The following is a 24,047-nucleotide window of genomic DNA, read 5'->3' as shown; positions in this document are numbered from 1 at the left end:
TTATGGGCACTGATGAGGTGGCACTTATGGGCACTGATGAGGAGGTACTAATATGCCGCACTGATGAGCACTGCTAGGCGGCATTGATAGGCGGCACTGATAGGCGGCACTGCTGGGCACTGAGAGGTGGCACTGCTGGGCACTGAGAGGTGGCACTGCTGGGCACTGAGAGGCGGCACTGACGGGCGGCACTGATGGGCACTGATAGGCGGCACTGATGGGCACTGGCGGATGGCACTGATGGACACTGACGTGTGGCACTGATGAGCACTGATGGGCGGCACTGATGGGCAGCACCATCAGTGCCCACACTCAGTGCCCATAGTGCTGCCAGTCAGTGCTCATCAGTGCCTAGATGAGCAGGCACTGATGGGCACTGACTGGCAGCACTATGGGCACTGATTGTGGGCATTGATGGGGGCACTGATGGCGGGCACTGTGGGCACTGATGGGGGGGCAATGTGTGTGTTTTTTTTACCTTTAGTAATCAGGGCACTGGTGATCAGTGCCCTGATTACATTCCTGTGTGTCCCCAGCGGCTGTCGGCTCCCCCTCCTTCCTCACACTGCAGTCTCTGTGTGAGGAAGGAGCGCCGGCGATGAGAGATGATCTCATATGTTTACATATGAGATCATCTCTCATTGGATGGCTTGATCACGTGGTGAATGGCCGCTGTGATTGGCCATTCACCACGATCTGTGATCACACAGATTCTCCCCGATGCGCGCTCGCGGGAGCGCGCGGGGGGCGTGTCACTGGAGGCCGTTTAAAAACGGCCTCCTGAAAATTCGAGTCCGCGCTGCAGCCGTATATAGGCTGTAGCATGGATGGGAGGGGGTTAAACTGTGTCAAAAAAGTTACATATAAAGAGAGATTTCTCTTTCCGCCATACTGCAGACCCGGCACCATGGTGCGCATGAACGTGCTTGCTGATGCTCTTAAAAGCATCAACAATGCAGAGAAACGTGGTAAGCGCCAGGTTCTCATCAGGCCGTGCTCCAAATTGATTGTGCGATTCCTTACAGTGATGATGAAGCATGGCTACATTGGTGAATTTGAAATAATTGATGATCACAGGGCCGGAAAAATTGTTGTCAATCTCACAGGGAGACTTAATAAGTGTGGCGTCATCAGCCCCAGATTTGATGTGCAGCTAAAGGATCTGGAAAAGTGGCAGAACAATCTCCTGCCTTCACGTCAATTTGGATATATTGTACTCACAACTTCCGCTGGCATCATGGACCACGAGGAGGCAAGGCGAAAACACACGGGAGGAAAAATCCTGGGATTCGTTTTCTAAATGTTAAAGCAGGCAGAACAATAAACTGTTATCAAAAAAAAAAAAATAAATAAATAAAGACAGATTTCTTCAAAAGTCTAAAAAGTAAAAACAGCTCCTGAAGTCCCGAGCTGCAAGCAGGCACATGTGCGCATGCGCAATGCCAACTAGACTGAAAATTTTCAGTTTTGCAAAACGTAAGCAGGCGGTATAATGAATTCGAAGGAAAAAACCGCCTTTTCACCCATGTAAACTGGAGCGGACTGCCGAACTTGGAAAACATGCAGGTTGTCACTGCACACAGTTCATACTTCTAGAAAGTGATTCATTAGTAAACACCATCACATTCCAATGTTTTTTAGGGGTTACCTGCTCAATAATTTTTCCCTTGAACAATGTTATATGTAGCTTCTATATAGAACCCCAACATTATATAGGGTTTCCCCCAAAATATTTATTGAGAAAATACGTATGGCCAAGACTTAGCATTTTGAAACAGATTTTACTGCAGCTTCATACCCTACCTGGATAAATATATGTATAGATTTTTTTGGTGGTTTGTTTATTTGTGGGAATTTCTTGCTATGAAGAGTTTGGTGATACAAATGCCTTTGTCCTAAACAATTTCAAAAGTATTGATGGTAACATTTTGAGGTTTGAAGACCTCCAATTGTTGCTCATAGGGAGAGTTTTCGGTATTTGAACCCACAAACAAAGGGCAGGAAGGCAGACTCCCAAACCATTGTGCTATTTGTCAGTCCTTACATCACAAAACGTATTAAGGATGTTTATGAGTGATGGGCCTGATTTTGGGCTTAGCTATATGTTCAATCTTCATTAAAACCCCAACCTGAACCCCAAAAGAAATGTGCCCCCCCCCCCCAAAATCTAAAATACCAATATATATATATATATATATATATATATATCTAGATCTGTATCTCTCTCTCTCTCTCTCTCTCTCTCTCTCTCTCTCTCTCTCTATATATATATATATATATATATATATATATTTTTCTATATAACTCTATATAAACATTAAAAATATGGAGATATAAATATATATACATATATCAATATATATCAATATATATATATATAGAATATATACAGTGCCTTGCGAAAGTATTCGGCCCCCTTGAACTTTGCGACCTTTTCCCACATTTCAGGCTTCAAACACAAAGATATAAAACTGTAATTTTTTGTGACGAATCAACAACAAGTGGGACACAATCATGAACTGGAACGCAATTTATTGGATATTTCAAACTTTTTTAACAAATAAAAAACTGAAAAATTGGGCGTGCAAAATTATTCAGCCCCCTTAAGTTAATACTTTGTAGCGCCACCTTTTGCTGCGATTACAGCTGTAAGTCGCTTGGGGTATGTCTCTATCAGTTTAGCACATCGAGAGACTGAAATTTTTTCCCAATTTTTTTTCGCAAAACAGCTCGAGCTCAGTGAGGTTGGATGGAGAGCGTTTGTGAACAGCAGTTTTCAGTTCTTTCCACAGATTCTCAATTGGATTCAGGTCTGGACTTTGACTTGGCCATTCTAACACCTGGATATGTTTATTTGTGAACCATTCCATTGTAGATTTTGCTTTATGTTTTGGATCATTGTCTTGTTGGAAGACAAATCTAAGTCCCAGTGTCTGGTCTTTTGCAGACTCCATCAGGTTTTCTTCCAGAATGGTCCTGTTTTTGGCTCCATCCATCTTCCCATCAATTTTAACCATCTTCCCTGTCCCTGCTGAAGAAAAGCAGGCCCAAACCATGATGCTGTCACCACCATGTCTGACAGTGGGGATGGTGTGTTCAGGGTGATGAGCTGTGTTACTTTTACGCCAAACATAACGTTTTGCATTGTTGCCAAAAAGTTCAATTTTGGTTTCATCTGACCAGAGCACCTTCTTCCACATGTTTGGTGTGTCTCCCAGGTGGCTTGTGGCAAACTTTAAATGACACTTTTTATGGATATCTTTAACAAATGGCTTTCTTCTTGCCGCTCTTCCATAAAGGCCAGATTTGTGCAGTATACGACTGATCGTTGTCCTATGGACAGAGTCTCCCACCTCAGCTGTAGATCTCTGCAGTTCATCTAGAGTCATCATGGGCCTCTTGGCTGCATCTCTGATCAGTCTTCTCCTTGTATGAGCTGAAAGTTTAGAGGGACGGCCAGGTCTTCATAGATTTGCAGTGGTCTGATACTCCTTCCATTTCAATATTATCGCTTGCACAATGCTCCTTGGGATGTTTAAAGCTTGGGAAATCTTTTTGTATCCAAATCTGGCTTTAAACTTCTCCACAACAGTATCTCGTACCTGCCTGGTGTGTTCCTTGTTCTTCATGATGCTCTCTGCGCTTTAAATGGACCTCTGAGACTATCACAGTGCAGGTGCATTTATACGGAGACTTGATTACACACAGGTGGATTCTATTTATCATCATTAGTCATTTAGGTCAACATTGGATCATTCAGAGATCCTCACTGAACTTCTGGAGAGAGTTTGCTGCACTGAAAGTAAAGGGGCTGAATAATTTTGCACGCCCAATTTTTCAGTTTTTTATTTGTTAACAAAGTTTGAAATATCCAATACATTTTGTTTCACTTCATGATTGTGTCCCACTTGTTATTGATTCTTCACAAAAAATTACAGTTTGATATCTTTATGTTTGAAGCCTGAAATGTGGCAAAAGGTTGCAAAGTTCAAGGGGGCCGAATACTTTTGCAAGGCACTATATATATTCTGTCTATCTAATCTATCTATCTATCTATCTATCTATCTCTCTCTATATATATATATATATATATATATATATATATATATATATAGAGAGAGAGAGAGTTGAATATCTATATATGTATTTTTAGAAAGCTATATATGCAACTGTTTTCGCCAACTACAATAAAGTTCAGGGTGTTTAGCGCTCTCTCTCTCTCTATCTTGCAATTTGCCATTTCTGTTCTACTGGGCATGCTCACAGACTTTGCCATTTTATCGAGTTTCTAGATAAACCACGCATGCTACAAAGCTTTGCAATTCATCCCTGTTATATCACACATTTAAAATTGCAGTTGCACTTATGTTGGTTTGCTTCCAGGACACACACAGTTAATTGTTCTGCATGTGAACCTGTTCCTGTATGTCTGGTTACATCTCTCTCTCTCTCTCTCTCTCTCCCTCTCCCTCTCCCTCTATATATATATATATATTGTTTGTCCAAAAATGTAGATATGTTTAGCCAAATATATATATATATATATATATACAGTGGGTACGGAAAGTATTCAGACCCCCTTAAATTTTTTCACTCTTTGTTATATTGCAGCCATTTGCTAAAATCATTTAGGTTCATTCTTCTTCCTCATGAATGTACACATAGCACCCCATACTGACAGAAAAACACAGAATTGTTGACATTGTTGCAGATTTATTAAAAAAGAAAAACTGAAATATCACATAGTCCTAAATATTCAGACCCTTTGCTGTGACACTCATATATTTAACTCAGGTGCTTTCCATTTCTTCTGATCATCCTTGAGATGGTTCTACACCTTCATTTGAGTCCAGCTGTGTTTGATTATACTGATTGGACTTGATTAGGAAAGCCACACACCTGTCTATATAAGACCTTCCAGATCACAATGCATGTCAGAGCAAATGAGAATCATGAGGTCAAAGGAACTGCCTGAAGAGCTCAGAGACAGAATTGTGGCAAGGCACAGATCTGGCCAAGGTTATAAAAATATTTCTGCTGCACTTAAGGTTCCTAAGAGCACAGTGGCCTCCATAATCCTCAAATGGAAGACGTTTGGGACGACCAGAACCCTTCCTAGAGCTGGCCTTCACAGCACAGGCAGCTCACACTGGCATATGTGAATCCATGGGGGTGTCAATTGCAAGTTTGCAACACCCCCAGATCAGATCGCATATCGCAGTGGGATTTAGCAGGTTGCACATGAATCGGATGGCACTGGTGTGAACCACTATGCGATCCAATTCTGCTGTGGACCACAAAAAGGGTCCTGTGTGATTTCCCTGTGATTGCATTGCAAAATCAGCCAGACAAACTGTGTGGCTGAATCTGCACCACACAGACATCGCATGTGATTTTATGAGCATTGTGCTCCAAATCACATCCGATGTCTGTCACAGCAAAAGTGTGATACGGCACTAATAGCTGTTCCAAAGTCGCCCCCAAGTAGTGGAGTAACTTTTTTATACGGTGGAGCAACTTGAATCACTCTGCTTAGAAGGGTTCCATTGCACACAATGGAGCGCTACTTGTCAGGCCACTAAGTCATCTGACAAGTAATTCAATGCAATAGAAACACAAATAAATATAACATATAGTCTTTTAGGTGAAATAAAAGAAAAGAAGTGATGAGTCCCAGATGAAAGGAACCACAAGTCCCAGCAGTGGTAGAATATTCTACAGAACTTCCGTTGAAAGGCACCCGTGATCAAAGAAGATGTATGGTGGGCTGCTTATCAGATCTCCATGGTCATCTAATTTAATAAATAGACCACATAAGCGCTTATAAGTAGGGGCCAATCACATTGATCCACAGGACACTCTTTCAGAATCAGCTGGAGCAGGTATCATAGGGCCAATCCTCACATGTATTCGGTAAAGCCCATAAGAGGTAGTCCAAAAATGAAAAAAATTGCACATAGCGTAATAACGTGCCAACAAGCCAATTTATTAAAAGAATATTGCACTTACTAAAACCATAGGGTAATCTGGCAGAAAAGCAAAATACAACTATGCAAAGATCCAAAATGCGGCGTCCCGCGTATAGTATGTAAAGAGCTCCGGCCAGCGTTGGGGGCGTGGCTTCAACTTATCCGGAACCGCCCGATTAGTTTTGTCACACAATGACGTCTTCCAGGGCGTAGTTCTGGACACGTCCGCCACACCTTTAATCCCCCTTGGCGTTAGTAAAGCTGTGGCCGGTCTCCCAGCAACAGCCAGTGAGGGCGGAAGTGCTCCAGCATGAGTACAGGAAAAAGGGCGGATATGATGTCACGCCCGTCCGAGCAGGAAACAAGAGAGAAAGGGCGGACATAACGTCACGCCCATCACTACAGAGAAAGGAAAAAAAGGGACAAGATGTCATGCCCCTTCGAAAAAATGAATCAAACTATTTTCACAGTATGTCCACTCAGATTGAAAAAAAGAACAATTGGTCCCTAGAAGTAAATATCAAAAATTATTAGATGGATCTCAATCCAGGGTATATTTTAAAAATTGTTAAAAAATGATATATAGATAATATTTAATAAACTCCATCTAGTGGCCAAAAGGGAGACTAACAAGGCCTCTATATGTATAAAGGATGTATATAAAAAACACATATATAAATGATATATATGTAAAATATCAATGCCCATGCTGGAGACCTTCCATATCCCACATATAATAATAGAGAATATAGAAATAAAATTTAAAAAACAGCAAAAAGGGGTTTTAAAACCAGCAGCAAAATTATATCGACAAAATGTTCAAATTACTAATAAAACACTAGCAATGGAACAAATCAACAGTTGTTAATAAAGCAATTGACATCCCATTCCACGTTTAAACCATGGGGGACGTATGTTTTTAACAAATAAATCCAGCGTGTTTCCATGCGGGATATTTCCCTCTTAACATTTGATCCCCTCCAGTGGGGTACAAATTTGTCTATAGTAACAAAAAGGGTATCCTGTGGGTTTCTTTGATGACATAGGTCATAGTGTTTAGGAACACTGTGACCTGGAAACCCTTTTATAATTTTTCCCACATGTTCTCCCAACCATATCTGCATAGTTTGCATGGTGCGGCCTACGTATTGTTTGCCGCACTTACACTGCAGCATATACACAACGTTCCTAGTGTAACATGTGATAAAAGAGTTGATGGTATATTCCCTGTCCTTTGTGACTGAAATTTTTCCAATCGTCTGCCTTTAAATTAATTCAAAGTACAGATATTGCATGTGCGGCAAGGAAAAAACCCTTTTAATTCAGGAAAAATGGGGGGCCATCAATAACATTTTTGGCTATTTTGTGTCTGAGGGACGCTACCCCTCTAAAAATGACACTAGGTTGATTGGGTAAATTTGGACCTAAGACTCTATCATTTTTGATAACTGACCAATGCTTCCTAATGATGTTTTTGATAGCATAGTGTTGTGTTGAATGAGGTAATGAATGAATTTTTAAAGGAATCAGAATTCTGACTTCTCCTCAAACTGGGTGCCAATAATGTTGATCTATCAGTATTGGTCACTAGAGATGGCCTTGTGGTTCGCGGCAAATTTTGCTTGTTCGCTACTGTAACGCTCCTGCGTTTTATGTATAATGTGAATTTACAGCTGCAGAAATATTCCACTTCAGTAGTCATGTAGAGAAACGCTGAGACACCAATCCCAACTCCCAAGACTCATCATGTGTGGATAGTCTCAATTCAGCAAGTAGATACACACACTCAATAAGATGTTCCTAGAGTGACTTATATGTATAGTAATATAGTGATGATAGGCTGAAGAGACAGGTTGGGTAGAGATGGTAGATGACAGACACTTGAAAGGAATGTTCTTGAAAGTAAGATAGTAGCAGATGGGATGCAGATAGGTTAAGCAATCATGTATGGTAGCAGATGATAGAGTAGCAGGTGAACATACAGGATAGACCAACCCAGTGCAAGAGCAGATGGTATTAGGCTCAAGAGCTAGCATTCTTAGTTAATGCAGATGTAGTAATAGTCCTTAGTATGCAGAGCTAGATAGTGTAAGCTTTAGTATGAAGGTTATAGAGGTTTCCCCTGTGGGGTACTTATCACTAGTAGCAATGTAGTAGAGGAGAGGTTCGGCAAGAGCCGATGATCTGGTAGCGGGATACAGGGATCAGCAGTGTGGTTCCGATAGCGAGGTATGCTTGCAAGCATGAGAGCTTCAAGGCAGATTATGCGGCGTTGAACGAACATGTGAGTGAGACCGCCGGAGGTTGAAATAGCCGCTCCAGCGGCGCTCAGTGATGACAGCATCGGTCTTAAAGGTGTATGCGCACCTTACCAAAAGAGAATGGTGGGGCGCATACACTTAGGAAAAGTGGAATTAGGGTACCAAAGGTACCAGAACATTACAGTACCCCCCCCTTAAGGCCGGCTCCTGAAGGCCTCTGGAGCTGGTTTGTCTGGGTACTTCGCATGAAAGTTGCGGATTAATCTAGGGGCATGTATGTCAGAGGTGTTTAGCCAGGTGTCGTCTTGGGGCCCATAGTTCTTCCATCGAACTAAGTATTGAAGTTTTCTTCTGTGGATACGAGAATCCAGAATCTATTTTATCTCATATTCTTCTCCACCTTCAACGTGTACAGGAGGAGGAAGTGGGATAGTAGGCCTTATTCCTTGGTCAGGAACATGGGGCTTCAGTAGCGACACATGGAAAATGGGATGTATTTTGAGGTCTATTGGCAATGTAAGCTGTACTGCAGCTTTTCCAATAAGTTTCTTGATTGGGAAAGGTCCCAAGAAGAGAGGTCCAAGCTTTTTGCTAGGGATTTTCAGTCTTAAATGTTTTGTTGAGAGCCAAACGAGGTCCCCAATAGCATACTGAGGAGAAGGTCTTCTGCGAAGATCATAGTACTTCTTTTGTTGACTATGAGCGTGTGCAATGGTAGTATTAAGCAAACCCAGAGAGTCCTTTATTTGGGTAAGATAGTCTGAGGCTACTGGGTTATTTGAAGGAAGGATGCGTGGTGGAAGAATAGAGGGATGAAACCCATAGTTCAAGTAGAACGGACTCTGCTTGGTCGTACTGTGGGTTGCGTTGTTGTAGGCAAATTCTGCCAGAGGGAGAAGATCCACCCAATCATCCTGTTGGTAAGAAGTGTAACAACGTAAATATTGCTCGATGCATTGGTTGACTCTTTCAGTCTGTCCGTTGGTCTGCGGATGGTAAGGAGAAGTGAGCTTCCGCTCAATTCGTAGTATGTGACATAGTTCTTGCCAGAACTTGGAAATAAATTGTGATCCACGGTCAGACAGAAGAGTTTTTGGGATACCATGTAACTTAAAGACATGTTTCATCAGGAGTTCTGCCGTTTGTTTGGACGAAGGTAGTCTGCGAATAGCAATGAAATGTGCCATCTTTGTCAGATGGTCCACTGACACCAAGATGGTATTAAATCCTTTGGAAGGAGGTAGTTCTACTGTAAAGTCCAAGGACACAACTTCCCATGGAGTTTGGGGTATTGATAGACTGCATAGTAGACCGGATGGTCTCGTAGTGTCAATTTTGGACCTGGCACAGACATTGCATGAAGAGACGAATTTTTGTATAGATGTTTTCATGTCAGGCCACCAGAATTGTCTGGTAATCAGATTAAGAGTCTTTGTCATACCCATATGTCCTGCCATAGGCACATCATGCGATAATTCCAAGATCTTGGTGCGCATGGTAGGTGGTATGTAAAGTTTGTCGTTGTAGTAGAGGAAGCCTTCTGCATCGGTATTTAGTTGTGGTGGGGGTGAATCCAAACTTATACCATGCAAAACCTCTTCCTTCAAAGAACGGACAACTCCAATAATACGCTTGTGAGGTGTTATAGGAACGGAAGGGATTTCGAAGTAGTTTTCTTCAGTTAGTCGTGATAGTGCATCCGCCTTTTTGTTCTTATCTGCAGGTGTGTAGGTCACTAGGAAGTTAAACCTTAAAAAGAATAGTGACCATCGTACCTGTCGGTGAGAGAGAGTTTTGTTAGTCTGAAGATATTGAAGATTTTTATGGTCCGTGTATATAAGTATTGGTAATCGGGTGCCTTCGAGTAGATGTCGCCAATTCTCCAGAGCCAATTTTATAGCAAGCAGTTCCTTTTCACCCACGGGGTAATTTACCTCTGGACTGCTTAAGGATTTAGAAAAGAAGGCGACTGGATGGAGTGGTGAAGTGTTAGTTGGTCGTTGGGAGAGTATTGCTCCTACTGCCATGTTTGACGCATCTACTTCCAGAATGTATTGGAGGGATGGGTCTGGATGGCGTAGTATGGGAGCAGAAGTAAACCTTGTCTTTAACAGGTGAAAAGCTTTATTTGCTTCATCTGACCATTTGAATGGTCTCTTAATGCTAGTGAGCTGTGTGAGGGGTCTCACAATGGCAGAGAAGTTCCTGATGAATTTCCTGTAGAAATTAGAAAATCCAAGGAATCGCTGTAGCGCCTTGCGGGTGGTTGGTGTAGGCCAATCCTGAATGCAGGATATCTTACTCATGTCCATCTTGATTCCTGTTTTGGATATGATGTAGCCTCTTCTTTATGAAACCTCTTCTTTATGAAACAAGCATTTTTTCAGTTTCACGTATAGGTTGTGTGCAAGCAATCTCGATAATACTAGTCTTACATGTCTTATGTGTTCAGACAAGGATCGTGAATATATAAGTATATCGTCCAGATATACCACAACACAGACATCTAGTAAGTCTCTGAAAATATCGTTTATAAATCGTTGAAAGGCTGCAGGGGCGTTGCATAGCCCGAATGGCATTACAAGATATTCGAACAATCCGTATCTGGTTCTGAATGCAGTCTTCCACTCGTGTCCATCACGGATTCGAATGAGATTGTATGCCCCTTTCAGGTCCAATTTTGAAAAATAGGTAGCTCCACGCACCTGCTCAATGAGCTCAGGGATAAGCGGTAGAGGATAGCGATCTTTTATTGTAATAGCATTCAATTGCCTATAGTCGATGATAGGCCTGAGACTTGAGTCCTTATTGCGGACAAAAAAGAGTCCTGCTGCTGTGGAAGAAGTGGAAGGTCTAATAAAACCTTTTTTCAAATTGTCATCCAAATATTCTTTGAGATGGGAAAGTTCATCCTGTGAAAGAGGATAAACATGACCGAACGGCAATTTGCTATTTGGGAGTAGATCAATACTACAATCATAGTCTCGATGGGAGGTAGTGCTTGAGCATTTTTCTCAAGAAAAACCTCAGAGAGATCCTGATAACATAGTGGTGCAATCTCATCTGTCACCACAGACAGGATCTTTCCGGAAGACGGGAGGTTACACGTACCCTCGCAATAGCAAGAGAGGAAGGCCAGGGTCCGTTCCTTCCAATCTATGGTTGGTTGATGTGTGTGTAACCAGGGAAGTCCCAAAACAATGGGAAAGTGGGGTGAAGGTATTAGATCGAAGGTAGTGGTCTCCATATGAGACCCGTTAGTAGTGACTAGGAGTGCCTGTGTCTGATCAGTGATCGGACCAGAGGATAAAGGAACACCGTTAATAAGACTCACTGAGACAGGTTTAGGTTTAGAAATAATAGGGACTTTATTTAAAGCAGCAAAACGTATGTCAATATAATTTCCACAAGATCCTGTGTCAATCATGGCCTTAGTAGTAATCCTGTTCTGGTACCACTGTAATGTTAAGCAAACAAAAAGGTAAGGGTTAGTAATTGAAGTTGTCAATCCCCCTAGGAGGACATGTGAACACTCACCCTTCTTTTTGTAGACTAGGGGACAGACGTTTATCTTGTGATCCGGGGATGCACAGTACAAGCAGAGATTACCAGATCGTCTTCTGGCTCTTTCCATAGTTGATAGAGGTGGGCGTATGGTTCCTACCTCCATAGGAGTGGGGTCATCGGCCGAAATCCGAGAAGAACTGGATAATGGCATTCCCATTTTTTCAGCCTTTCTTTCTCGTAGTCTTCTATCTATGGTGATACTGAGTTGTATCAATGCATCCAGGGTTTTTGGCAGATCCGCTCGGGCGAGCTCGTCTTTAACGGCCTCTGATAGGCCAAGCCTAAATTGAGTTTTCAGAGATGCATCATTCCATTCTGAATCAAGGGTCCATCTCTTGAATTCTGCGACAAAGTCTTCCACAGGTCTCCTACCTTGTTTCAAGGACCTTAATTGAAGATCGGCAGTACTCTGCCTATTGGGATCATCATATAGGCTAGTAAGTTCTGCTAGAAATAAGGCATAGGATTTGAGAAGCTGATCGTTTTTCTCAAAAAGAGAGTCTGCCCAGGCCCGAGGATCGCCTGTTAGGTAAGAAATAATAGTACAAACCTTAATGTGATCAGTAAGGTAGGTACGGGTTTTAGCAAGAAAAGTAACTCACATGCGTTTTTAAATTCGCAAAATTTTTTGTGATCGCCTGTAAATACCAAAGGAGGATTTATTTTGGGTTCAGGGGACTGAGCAGTGGTAAGTTGTGTCAGTCTGGTTACCTGCTGCGTCAGAGCCTGATTTTCTTCTCTTAATTCAGCAAGTGCGTGTATTAACGCAGTTACTTGCTGTTTTAATTGTGTCACCTGAGTGGTTATTTCTGCTGAATCCATTTGAGGTTCGTTCAATCTGTAACGCTCCTGCGTTTTATGTATAATGTGGATTTACAGCTGCAGAAATATTCCACTTCAGTAGTCATGTAGAGAAACGCTGAGACACCAATCCCAACTCCCAAGACTCATCATGTGTGGATAGTCTCAATTCAGCAAGTAGATACACACACTCAATAAGATGTTCCTAGAGTGACTTATATGTATAGTAATATAGTGATGATAGGCTGAAGAGACAGGTTGGGTAGAGATGGTAGATGACAGACACTTGAAAGGAATGTTCTTGAAAGTAAGATAGTAGCAGATGGGATGCAGATAGGTTAAGCAATCATGTATGGTAGCAGATGATAGAGTAGCAGGTGAACATACAGGATAGACCAACCCAGTGCAAGAGCAGATGGTATTAGGCTCAAGAGCTAGCAATCTTAGTTAATGCAGATGTAGTAATAGTCCTTAGTATGCAGAGCTAGATAGTGTAAGCTTTAGTATGAAGGTTATAGAGGTTTCCCCTGTGGGGTACTTATCACTAGTAGCAATGTAGTAGAGGAGAGGTTCGGCAAGAGCGGATGATCCGGTAGCGGGATACAGGGATCAGCAGCGTGGTTCCGATAGCGAGGTATGCTTGCAAGCATGAGAGCTTCAAGGCAGATTATGCGGCGTTGATTGAACATGTGAGTGAGACCGCCGGAGGTTGAAATAGCCGCTCCAGCGGCGCTCAGTGATGACAGCATCGGTCTTAAAGGTGTATGCGCACCTTACCAAAAGAGAATGGTGGGGCGCATACACTTAGGAAAAGTGGAATTAGGGTACCAAAGGTACCAGAACATTACAGCTACCCGCCAATTTTGCGAACACATGGCGTTGTTCTCTGCGGCCATGTTAGTTTACATTGGGGAGAACTTTGACCCATGACACAGCCGTCAGGTGGAATGGGACAGCCAATTAAAACATTTCAGCACATGGACATGCCCCCTACCTTATAAATAGACCAGAGCAGGCGGCCATTTCACATTCTGCTTTTTGTCAGCGTAGGGAAAGGTCTGCTGAGTTCATGAGGGAGAGACTGCCAGACACAAATAGCTCTGTTAAGATCCAAAAAAGTCAATTTCAGGGCTAGTATTTCGGTATAGGTCTACTACAGTCTCTTTTGAGTTTGGGGACAGGTATCCAGTCTGTGCTTTAGGGAAAGTTAGAGATCTGCAGTGACACATTGCTCTGTTAATGTCCACAAAAGTCATTTAAATGGCTGGTATTTATATGGTATAGGTGTACAGTTTCTGTTCAGTTTAGGGACAGGTATCCAGTGTGCTCCAGGGACAGATCTGCAGTGACACAAATCGCTCTGTTAATGTCCACAAAAGTCATTTAAAGGGCTGCAATTTTTTGGTATTGGTTGGCAGTTTCTGTTCAGTTTAGGGACAGGTATCCAGTGTGCTCTAGGGACAGATCTGCAGTGATGCAAATCGCTCTTTTAATGTCCACAAAAGTAACATAGTTAGTGAGGTTGAAAAAAGACATCAGTTCATCCAGTTCAACCTATGATGTGTGTGTGTGTTTGCTGGTAACCGTACATTGTATACCCCTGTATGTTGTGGTCTTTAAGGTGCCCATCTAAAAGGTGCCCATCTAATAGTTTTTTGAAACTATCGATGCTCCCTGCTGATACGACTGTTTGCGGAATAGAATTCCACATCCTTACTGCTCTGACAGTAAAGAACCCCCTATGTACTTTAAGGTTAAACCGCCTTTCCTCTAGTTTTAGTGAGTGGCCATGTGTCTTATGGTATTCCCTTTCTCTGAATAGTTTGTTCCTTATGCTAGGGTCGCCAGTACAGTATTTTTACATTGATATCATATCCCCCCTTAATTGTCTCATCCCCAGGGAGAATAAGTTCAGTGCTTGTAGTCTTTCCTCATAGCTGATGTCCTCCATTCCCCTAATTATTTTTGTTCAGGTCCGCTTGTAAGGTTTCCACATAGAAGATATTGGCATGCTTACTTTAGTATCATCCGCAAATACTGAGATTGTACTAGATATCCCCTCCTCTAGATCATTTATGAATAAATTAAACAGGATTGGTCCCAGGACAGAACCCTGGGGGACCCCACTTTCCACACCCGCCCAATCCGAGTACTCCCCATTAATCACCACCCTTTGCACTCTCCCCTGGAGCCAGTTCTCTATCCAGGTACTCACCTTAAGGTCCATACCTACCTTCCTTAATTTGAACAGTAAGCGTTTGTGGGGAACTGTATCAAATGCCTTTGCAAAGTCCAGATACACCACATCCACAGGCTAAAAGTAATTTAAAGGGCTGGAATTTCTTTTGGTATCGGTGTGCAGTGCACTATATAGGGGTGTAATCCACGGTATAATATTATTATACATTATTTTACAGGATTTATATAGCACCGACAGTTTGCGCAGCGCTTTACAATATGAGGGAATAATATACTTTGTAATATAGAAAGCATATTATAGTGGATTTGTATTGTGCACTGTGCAGCATTGTGACTGGTGTGGTGACTGAGCGTTGCTGCAGCAATACTACAAACAGTGACAAAAGCACTTTTAATGTATTATAACTAGTGTGATAGACCAGTGGCCCCTCAATACCACATATTGAAGTGGGGTGTTATCTGAGTATACTTTTACAAGTGTATTCGTGTTCTGCAACAATATTGCATCTTTTGCTGTGTTAACTCTGCTACACACAGTGCCAAACTCACTGGCCAATTTTTTGAACAACTGGTGTGATAGACCAGTGGCCCCCCAATACCACATATTGAAGTGGGGTGTTATTTAACAGTATACTTTTCTAAAAGTGTATTTTAGTCCTGCAAAAATGTGGCCTCTTTTGCTGTGTTAACTCTGCTACACACAGTGACAACAATTACTGGCCAATTATTTGTAGAACTGGTGTAATAAACCTGTGGCCCCCCAATACCAGAGATTGAAGTGGGGTGTTATCTGAGTATACTTTTAGAAGTGTATTTGTGTCCTGCAACAATATTGCCTCTTTTGCTGTGTTAAGTCTGATACACACAATGCCAAACTCCCTGGCCAATTTTTTGAACAACTGGTGTGATAAACCAGTGGCCCCCCAATACCTCATATTGAAGTGGGGTGTCATCTGAGTATACTTTCATAAGTGTATTTGTGTCCTGCAGAGGATGACACACAGAGGATGTGGATTGCACACAGAGGATGGCACACAGAGGATGTACATGGCACACAGAGGATGGTACACAGAGGATCTACATGGCACACAGAGGATGGCACAAAGAGGATGTACACATAATTAACGATGATGGGAGGATGGTTACAGAGGACACTGAAAAAGTAACCGTGCTGAATTCTTTTTTCTCGTCAGTCTTTACGCAGGAAAAGGAAGGGTACACTGACCATGACTGTATGGTTAGTAGTAATACACAGGACTTGCCACTATGGCTAACAGAGGGGGAAATCAGGGAAAGACTGGATAAACTTAACACAAACAAATCACCAGGCCCGGATGGCGTACATCCGAGAGTGCTCAAGGAACTCAGTATGGTTATATCTAGACCACTGTTCCTGATCTTTGCTGACAGTATTAGGACAGGAGATGTACCAGGGGATTGGAGGAAGGCTAACGTGATTCCGATATTCAAAAAGGGCCAGAGACATATCCCGGGAAATTATAGGCCTGTCAGTCTGACATCAATAATATGTAAACTTTTGGAGGGGATGATAAGGGACTATATCGTAGAGTATGCTAAAGACAACAACATCATCAGTAGTAACCAGCACGGGTTTACAAATGGGCGTTCTTGTCAAACCAATCTCTTAGCATTCTACGAGGAAGTGAGCTGTGAGCTAGATAGGGGGAGACCAGTGGATGTGGTGTACTTGGATTTCGCTAAGGCGTTTGATACAGTTCCCCACAAGCGCTTAATTTATAAAATAAGGTCTGCAGGTATCGACAGCAGGGTTTGCTCTTGGATACGGAATTGGCTAAAAGGCCGTGTCCAAAGGGTAGTAATAAACAGCGCATACTCAGACTGGTCTGAGGTAGTAAGCGGGGTGCCCCAGGGCTCAGTCCTGGGACCAACCTTGTTCAATTTATTCATAAACAGCATTGAGGAAGGGATCAGTAGTTCGTTATCAGTTTTTGCAGATGACACAAAATTGGCCAGGGCAATAACTGCACAGCATGAAGCAGATATCCTACAGAATGACCTGGACAAAATTACGGAGTGGGCAACGACATGGCAAATGAGGTTTAATGTGGAGAAGTGTAAGGTTTTGCACTTGGGGACCAAAAACATAAAAACACAATACACGTTAGGAGGGGAACCCTTGGGGGAATCAAAAATGGAGAAAGATTTGGGAGTCTTAGTTGATGATAGATTAGGCAACAGCATGCAATGCCAAGCGGCAGCTTCCAAAGCCAACAGAATATTAGCATGCATAAAAAAAGGGATGTATTCCAGAGATAAGACTATAATCCTTCCACTTTATAAAACTCTGGTCCGACCGCATCTGGAGTATTCTGTCCAGTTCTGGTCGCCAGTCCTCAGGAGGGATGTGTTGGAGCTGGAGAAAGTCCAGAGAAGGGCAACTAAACTGATTAGGGGGTTGGAGGACCTTACCTATGAAGAGCGGCTGCAATCGCTCGATTTATTTTCCCTGGAGAAAAGACGTCTGAGAGGGGACATGATAGCAATTTATAAATATCTTAATGGGGATCTCAGCTTAGAAGAAAAGCTGTTCATTCGAAGGAATTGCATGAGGACTCGAGGACATACAATGCGATTAGAGGAGAAGCGTTTTAACCTCAGGCAACGTGGGGGGTTCTTTACTGTTAGGGCTACAAGATTGTGGAATTGTCTACCACAAGAGGTGGTTTCTGCGGGTAGTATGGTGACTTTCAAAAGACTCTTAGACTTACATCTCAAGGATCAGGAGATTGAGGGCTATGTTAGATGATTACAGTCACACACACCTACACAGGTTGAACTGGATGGACTATTGTCTTTATTCAACCTCGCCTACTATGTAACTATGTAACTATGTAACATGGCACACAGAGGATGGCATGCAGAGGATGGCACACAGAGGATGTACATGGCACGCAGAGGATGGCACACAGAGGATGTACATGGCACACAGAGGATGTAGATGGCACACAGAGGATGTACATGGCACACAGAGGATGGCACGCAGAGGTTGGCACACAGAGGATGGCACACAGAGGATGTACATGGCACACAGAGGATGGCACACGGAGGATGGCACATAGAGGATGTACATGGCAGGTTTAAGGATGGCACAGACAGAGGATGGAGAGAGAGAGAGAGAGAGAGAGAGAGAGAGGAAACCAAGCAGCCTGCAGCAGTCTAATTACCTTCCACAGTGGCCGCACAGCACATGAAGGGAGGAGGTGGGTGGAGCCATTCTAGGCGCCGAGGAGGACGAGGGGGATCCTCCTCCTGCTGTGCATGCTGGGCCCCCTCTGCTCAGGACGTCACTGGTTGCTAGAGGCCAGTCGGCTGGCCTTCCTAGCAACCAGTACAGCGCAGAGCCACACCAAAGCAGCCGATGCCCACTCCCAGGGGTGCCCTAGACCACCAGGTAAACTAATATGGCATGGGGGGGGAGATCATTGCCACCCTGTGTGTGGGAGACGGGAGTCACTTTGGTTGGAGGTCCTGTGGAACTCAGCTTACCTTAGAGGGGTTGGGAAAACCCTCTCTCTGCCCCCTAGTCTCCTCTTATGTATAAGTCCCCTGTGTCTATTAGGGGCACAGGGTGACCAAGAACCCCAGTTGGGTCTGCACTAACCAGACTTGCTGTAAAACCACACCGGACTCAGCATTTGGTGTTATCCCGGCTATCCTGGGTTCTGTATGTGTGGTTTGTGTTGAACCTATGACAGCAATATTTAAGAACAATATTCCTCAAAGAAATATATAAAGATGAACAATTTCAGACTGTTATAATATTGGAAATGGTGTCCCATAGACCTCTCCTAGATAAGTTGAGATGGGGTGGGGTTTGTTATTGCTAAGTAACTGCATTCCTTTGTTCTATTGTTGTTCTGTCTGCCTTAAACCTATTATGGGATGCACATGTGTATTAGCTTCTAGAGGGGAGGAGGGGATTTCTCCAGCAGCCCTGCCTAGACTGTCTACTGTTGGAAAGTTGAATACACCTGTGTGTCATGTTCCAGAATGTAGTTCCCCGCCCAGTGTGTTGTTATTATGCAAAGAGGGGGAGGGGGGGATTGTCCCCTGAGTTTTTATCTTTTGTGCCTGTGTTCAATAAAGAGTGAGTTGCTTTCAGAGACATACAAGCTAAGTTCAGGCTAGTTTTTGTATGTAGGGCGGCTGGAATATCTCCATCTATGTCCAGACTGGAGGAAGCCACATACTGACGGAAGACCACAAGTATGGTGTGGGTCGACGGTTCCGTTACAGGGGCCCCTTGGCAAGTGAGGCCCCCGGGCAACTGCAGGGTGTGCCCATTCGGAAAGACGGCCCTGAGCACCATGGGGCTGCATACAAAGGGCTGCAATTATCTTAACAAGTAATTCACCCAATTTCATAAAATGGTATTAAGCGAACAGACCCTCCAGGGTCAGCATCTATATCCGGGTCAGGAATGACCCCAGCCTAGTTGGCACATCAGTTTAAAAGGGGGAACCATTTGATTATATAATGAGGAGGGAGTACTGGGACCCCACCTACAAAAAGGGTTTGTAGGTGAGTACCTCATTGATGCCAGGGGGGATAGTAGCCTCCAGATATTCAATCCAGATATTCAATCCAGTACACTTCCCTCTGCATATTCTTCTTATCCCAATCCCCTCCTCGGGGGTCCGGAGCTACTACCTCCAGCACAAAAAAGGAGACTGCCAAATTGTCATATCTGTGGTGTAAACCTATATGGAGAGTGACGGCTGTTAAGATCTTCCCTCCCATTAAGTGGTAGAGATGATCTCCGATTCTCTGATTGAGCTGTCGGATAGTTTTTCCTACATAAAAAACATGACATTTGCATGTCATTAAATACACTACTCCTTTAGTTGTGCAGTCCACTTAGTGTCTGGACTGGTGCCAACTCCCATTGGGCAGACGAATGCCTCTGCCCTCCATGATCCAGGCACATCGCGCACATCCACCACATCTAAAGTTTCCCTTCTGGTGCTTGTTGATTTCCCTATTGGTAGTGTGATGGCTTGTGGTCAGGCTGTCTCTTAGGGTAGGGACCCGCCTAAACGCAAGTTCGGGATACGGTTTCAAATATTTTCCGAGTGTGTAGTCATTGGTCAATATATGCCAGTGTTTTGAAATTAGATTGCGTAGTTTATTTTCATGTCCTGAAAATTTAGTGATAAACCGAACAGTGTCACTTTCCCTTTTAGGGGTGGTACCATAGATCAGATCTGATCTCGATCGTGCCTTGGCCCTGTTGAAAGCTTTCCTAAGGATAGATCTGAAGTATCCCCTCTCGAGTAAGCGGACCCGAAGACCATCGGCCTGCTTCTGCAAATTTGCTTCTGAGGAGCAGTTCCTTCTAAGCCACAAATATTGGGCGTATGGGATACTCCTAACCAAGGGGGTAGGATGGGCACTTGCCGCACATAGTACAGTGTTGCCTGCACTGGGTTTTCTATACAAGTCAGTCTCTAGTTCCCCATTTGGGAGGATACTGATGTTGAGGTTGAGGAAGGAAAAAGTTTTGCGACTGATGGTATGAGTAAAGCTTAAATTCAAGTCATTCATATTAAACGCATTTAAGAACATAGTAAGTTCCCCACAGGGGCCTGTCCAGACCAATAGCAGATCGTCTATAAATCTGTGCCAGCATAAAATATACGGCATCCAATGTTCCATCAAGTCGCTTGAAAAAATATACCTTTCCCAACCTCCCAAATAAAGATTTGCGTAAGAGGGTGCGCAGGAAGTGCCCATAGCCACCCCCTGGGTTTGTAGGTAGTATTTGTCCCCCAAAAGTAAAATATTTTTTTGTCAATACAAAACGAAGGAGACATAGAATGAATCTCATACGAGGCCACTCAGTGTGTCCAAGTTCACGTAGAAAGGATTCCACCATACGGATGCCCCGCTCGTGCGGGATACTCGAATACAACGCTTTGATATCCACTGCCACAAGCAGGGCATCCGGAGCGACCTGAATCCCCTCTAGATGTTTGAGGAGATCGGTTGTATCACGAATATAGGACGGAAGCCCCAAAACGTGGGGCATTAGAAGTGAGTCAATGTATTTACTTGCTCTTTCTGTCAATGATCCTATGCCCGATACTATGGGCCGCCCTGGAGTGTCTACTTGGCTGTTGTGTATCTTGGGGATAGTATGAAATGTTGGCATCCGTGGGTGCTTAGTATTGAGGAATTCTAGTGTATCTTTATCAATTAATCCCTGTGTGAATGCTTCCACCACAAGGATACGAAACTCTTGGACAATATTTTGTATTTCTTCTGGTTCTAAAGGACGGTACCAATGAGTGTTGCTTAGGACCTTCAAACACATGCGTTCATATTGGGCGCAGGTCATAATCACAATATTGCCGCCCTTATCCGAGGGCTTGATAATTATCGATTTATTCAATTGCAATTGTTGAAGCACCGAACATTGTTCGACACTTAGATTACTATCAAATGTTGGCCAATCCATAGTTTTGATGTCCCCTGTAACACATTCCACAAATGTCCAGATCTGTGGATTGGTAGTCAGATCTGAAAATTTCTGAGATTTTAGTTTAAGCTTCCTTTGGTTCTTACTGACTCTTCTGTATTTACTCCATCTATAGCAGATACCACCTCAGGATTCCCCTCTCTCATTAGGGATGATCAAACTTTTGAAAAGTTTGGTTTGACCAGAAAACCCAAATTTCCCAAAAGTGCGGTTCGGATTCCCAGACCCCATTGAAATCAATGGGACCCGAACTTCGGGAATCAAAAAACACCATTTTGAAGTCTAAAAATGTACCTGTGAAGTTTCAGCTCTGTAGCGTGTCCAGAACCAGAATTATAGCATGCCAAACCTTCAAAAATTACTTTTTTGCTTAACCGCGCCTTTCTTTTGCTCCCAATCAACTGCACAGCCAATGTGTATGATGGGGACATAATGCAGTGCACTGGGAACAAGATTAGAGTTTTTTTTGGAAAAAGGTGCTGTCTCATTATAAATGTGGATATAATTAACGGGTGTATTTTCACAATGGGGCTATTATTACCAAATGTTTTCAATAAGTCAAAAGATGTATGTAGATGCACTTTATTTCATGTAAAATGGTGTTTGGTGCACTTTAACTTGAATTCTTACAAGAAACAGACATATATGCACGGATACATTGAGGGTTAGGGTTAGGGGTAGGGGCCACAATGTAGTGCACAGTGAACAAGATTAGAGATGTTTTGGATGAATACTGTTGTCTCTTGACTTTGAATAGAAGTAAAGGATGCTTAAAAATTGGGCCTTTGGTGGTGCCGACAATGCCTTGACACCATAACCCTATGAAAGTGCTGGTCATGAAGGCAATAATTGCCTTTGTAAGGAAAAAAATTGCAATGATATGCATCTGTGAAACAGGTGCGCAAAAATTGTTGTTTGGGTGTTGGCGGAACCATACCACTGTAAGCCCAAAGAGCTGGTGTTGAAGTAGGCGAAAAAATTAAGAAGATGTGTACCTGTGGATCAGGTGAGCAAACATTGTGTTTCGGGTGTTGGTGGAGCCTCCCCACTGTAAGCCCAAAGAGCTGGTTTTGAAGAAGGCATAAAAATTATGAAGGTGTGCACCTGTGGAACAGGTGCGCAAACATGGTATTTTTGGTGTTGGCGGAGCCTCCCCACCTTAAGCCCAAAGAGCTGGTGTTGGAGAAGGCAAAAAATGTTTTTATCTTTTCTAGTGGAAACTAAAATGGGGTTCTGTGAACCTAAACAGAAGGAGAGGAGGGTTAGAAGGTGGCACCCTGGTCCAGGCTTAAACTGAGGCTCAGCTGCCACATCGCAACAATAGACTAGTTTACAAGGTCTGCATTAGGTGCATCAAAGCTTGATATCCATGACTGATTCATTTTAATGAATGTCAAATGGTCGACTGAGTCGGTGGAGAGTCTCGTTCGATGGTCTGTGACGAATCCTCCTGCTGCGCTGAATGCCCGTTCCGATAGAACACTGGAAGCAGGGCAGGCCAACAACTCCATGGCATACTGGGCCAGTTCTGGCCAGTGGTCTAACCTTAAGACCCAATATGCCAGTGGATCGGATTCGTCACATGAAAAGCCCTCTGTGTCACTTTGTGCCCTGACGAAATTGTCCACCATGTGATGCAGACGCTGTCGATGCGATGTGGCAGCTGAGAGGCCTGGGCGGTGAGGACTAAAAAATGACCAAAAGGCATCCGTCAACCACACGCCTTCTCGAACACTCCTCTCGTGACCCGCAGTAGAGTCCTGTGACAGGAGTCACTTTGGGCCTGGGGGTTGTGGACTCCAAATTCCTTTAGAGAGGTTGGGGGGCACCATGCCCAGCCTTATGGGGCTCTCTTATGTTTAAGTCACCCTGCATCTGTTATGGATGCAGGGTGAACAAGAGGGTGGTGAACACTGAGAATATGGTTGTACTCCTTCAAATGGGACAATAATATGCATTAACCATATCTCTCAGGAAATATGGAGATCTATCATATCTCTTTAGACTGTCAGGCACAGGAAGTGCAGCGCCTAATTTGGGCATCCAGGAACTGGTGGAGACAGCATGGCTGCTAATCATTGAAGTGCTTTTGTCTAAAATAGGGTCTGAGACAGCTTTTCCATTCACCTATTGTTAACTGTGCTAATGAGCCCACCTTTTGTTCTGTCTGTCTGCCTTAAGAGAAACTTATAGGAATGTGGATTAGATGCTAAGGGGGAGGGGGGAATGTCCCACATTGTGTATTTTGTACACTGTATGAGAGTGTAAAACTCTGTTCCTATTGGATGGTGAATATTATGTTCAGTCTTCAACAAGGTCCATCTGGGTGGTAACTTTGTGGGTGAAAACTGTATATAAGCTTTGTTCAATAAAGTTGTGCTGAGTTCATTCAACCTCAATCTAGAGTTCTGTCTCTTATTGGGGGAATCTGCTGCAGGGATTGCTATGGTCTTCCATACTCCCTTAGAGAATCACTAAGCTCTTGTAAGAGCTTGTGTAAGAGTGTGTTCTGCTGCACTCTCTGGGGAAAGAGAGGTTCACCCGCAGGAACCTAGAGCCTTGTCGTAGGTCCAGGGTGGGTAGGAGATGCCAAGCCCCTAACCAAGCTGCGGCGGTTCGTGGAGTCTGAAGGGCTTACGGTGTCTGGTGGAGTGCTTGGAGCCCTCAGAAAGCACTAGGAGCATCTTTCAACGGAGGTACCCGGTCTGGGTGCCCTGTTCCGTTACATTG

The 24,047-nt window shown here is 43.5% G+C and overlaps 1 protein-coding gene across 1 annotated transcript; it reads left to right on the top strand.

Annotated features, from left to right (window-relative positions):
• Positions 1 to 907: 907 nt before the first annotated feature.
• On the top strand, positions 908 to 1,300 carry LOC309558653 (small ribosomal subunit protein uS8-like; the record flags this gene model as incomplete). Its single annotated transcript, XM_082261718.1, has 1 exon — positions 908 to 1,300. One exon carries the CDS (start codon positions 908 to 910, stop codon positions 1,298 to 1,300), a length of 393 nt encoding a protein of 130 aa, XP_082117844.1.
• Between the last annotated feature and the right edge of the window lie 22,747 nt (positions 1,301 to 24,047).

This window comes from Pelophylax lessonae, assembly GCF_965119305.1.
Source record: "Pelophylax lessonae genome assembly, chromosome: 6".
In the NCBI taxonomy this organism is placed as follows: Eukaryota; Metazoa; Chordata; class Amphibia; order Anura; family Ranidae; genus Pelophylax; species Pelophylax lessonae.
The sequence above is the reverse complement of the archived record's forward strand: the minus strand, read 5'-3'. Positions and strand labels throughout refer to the sequence as shown.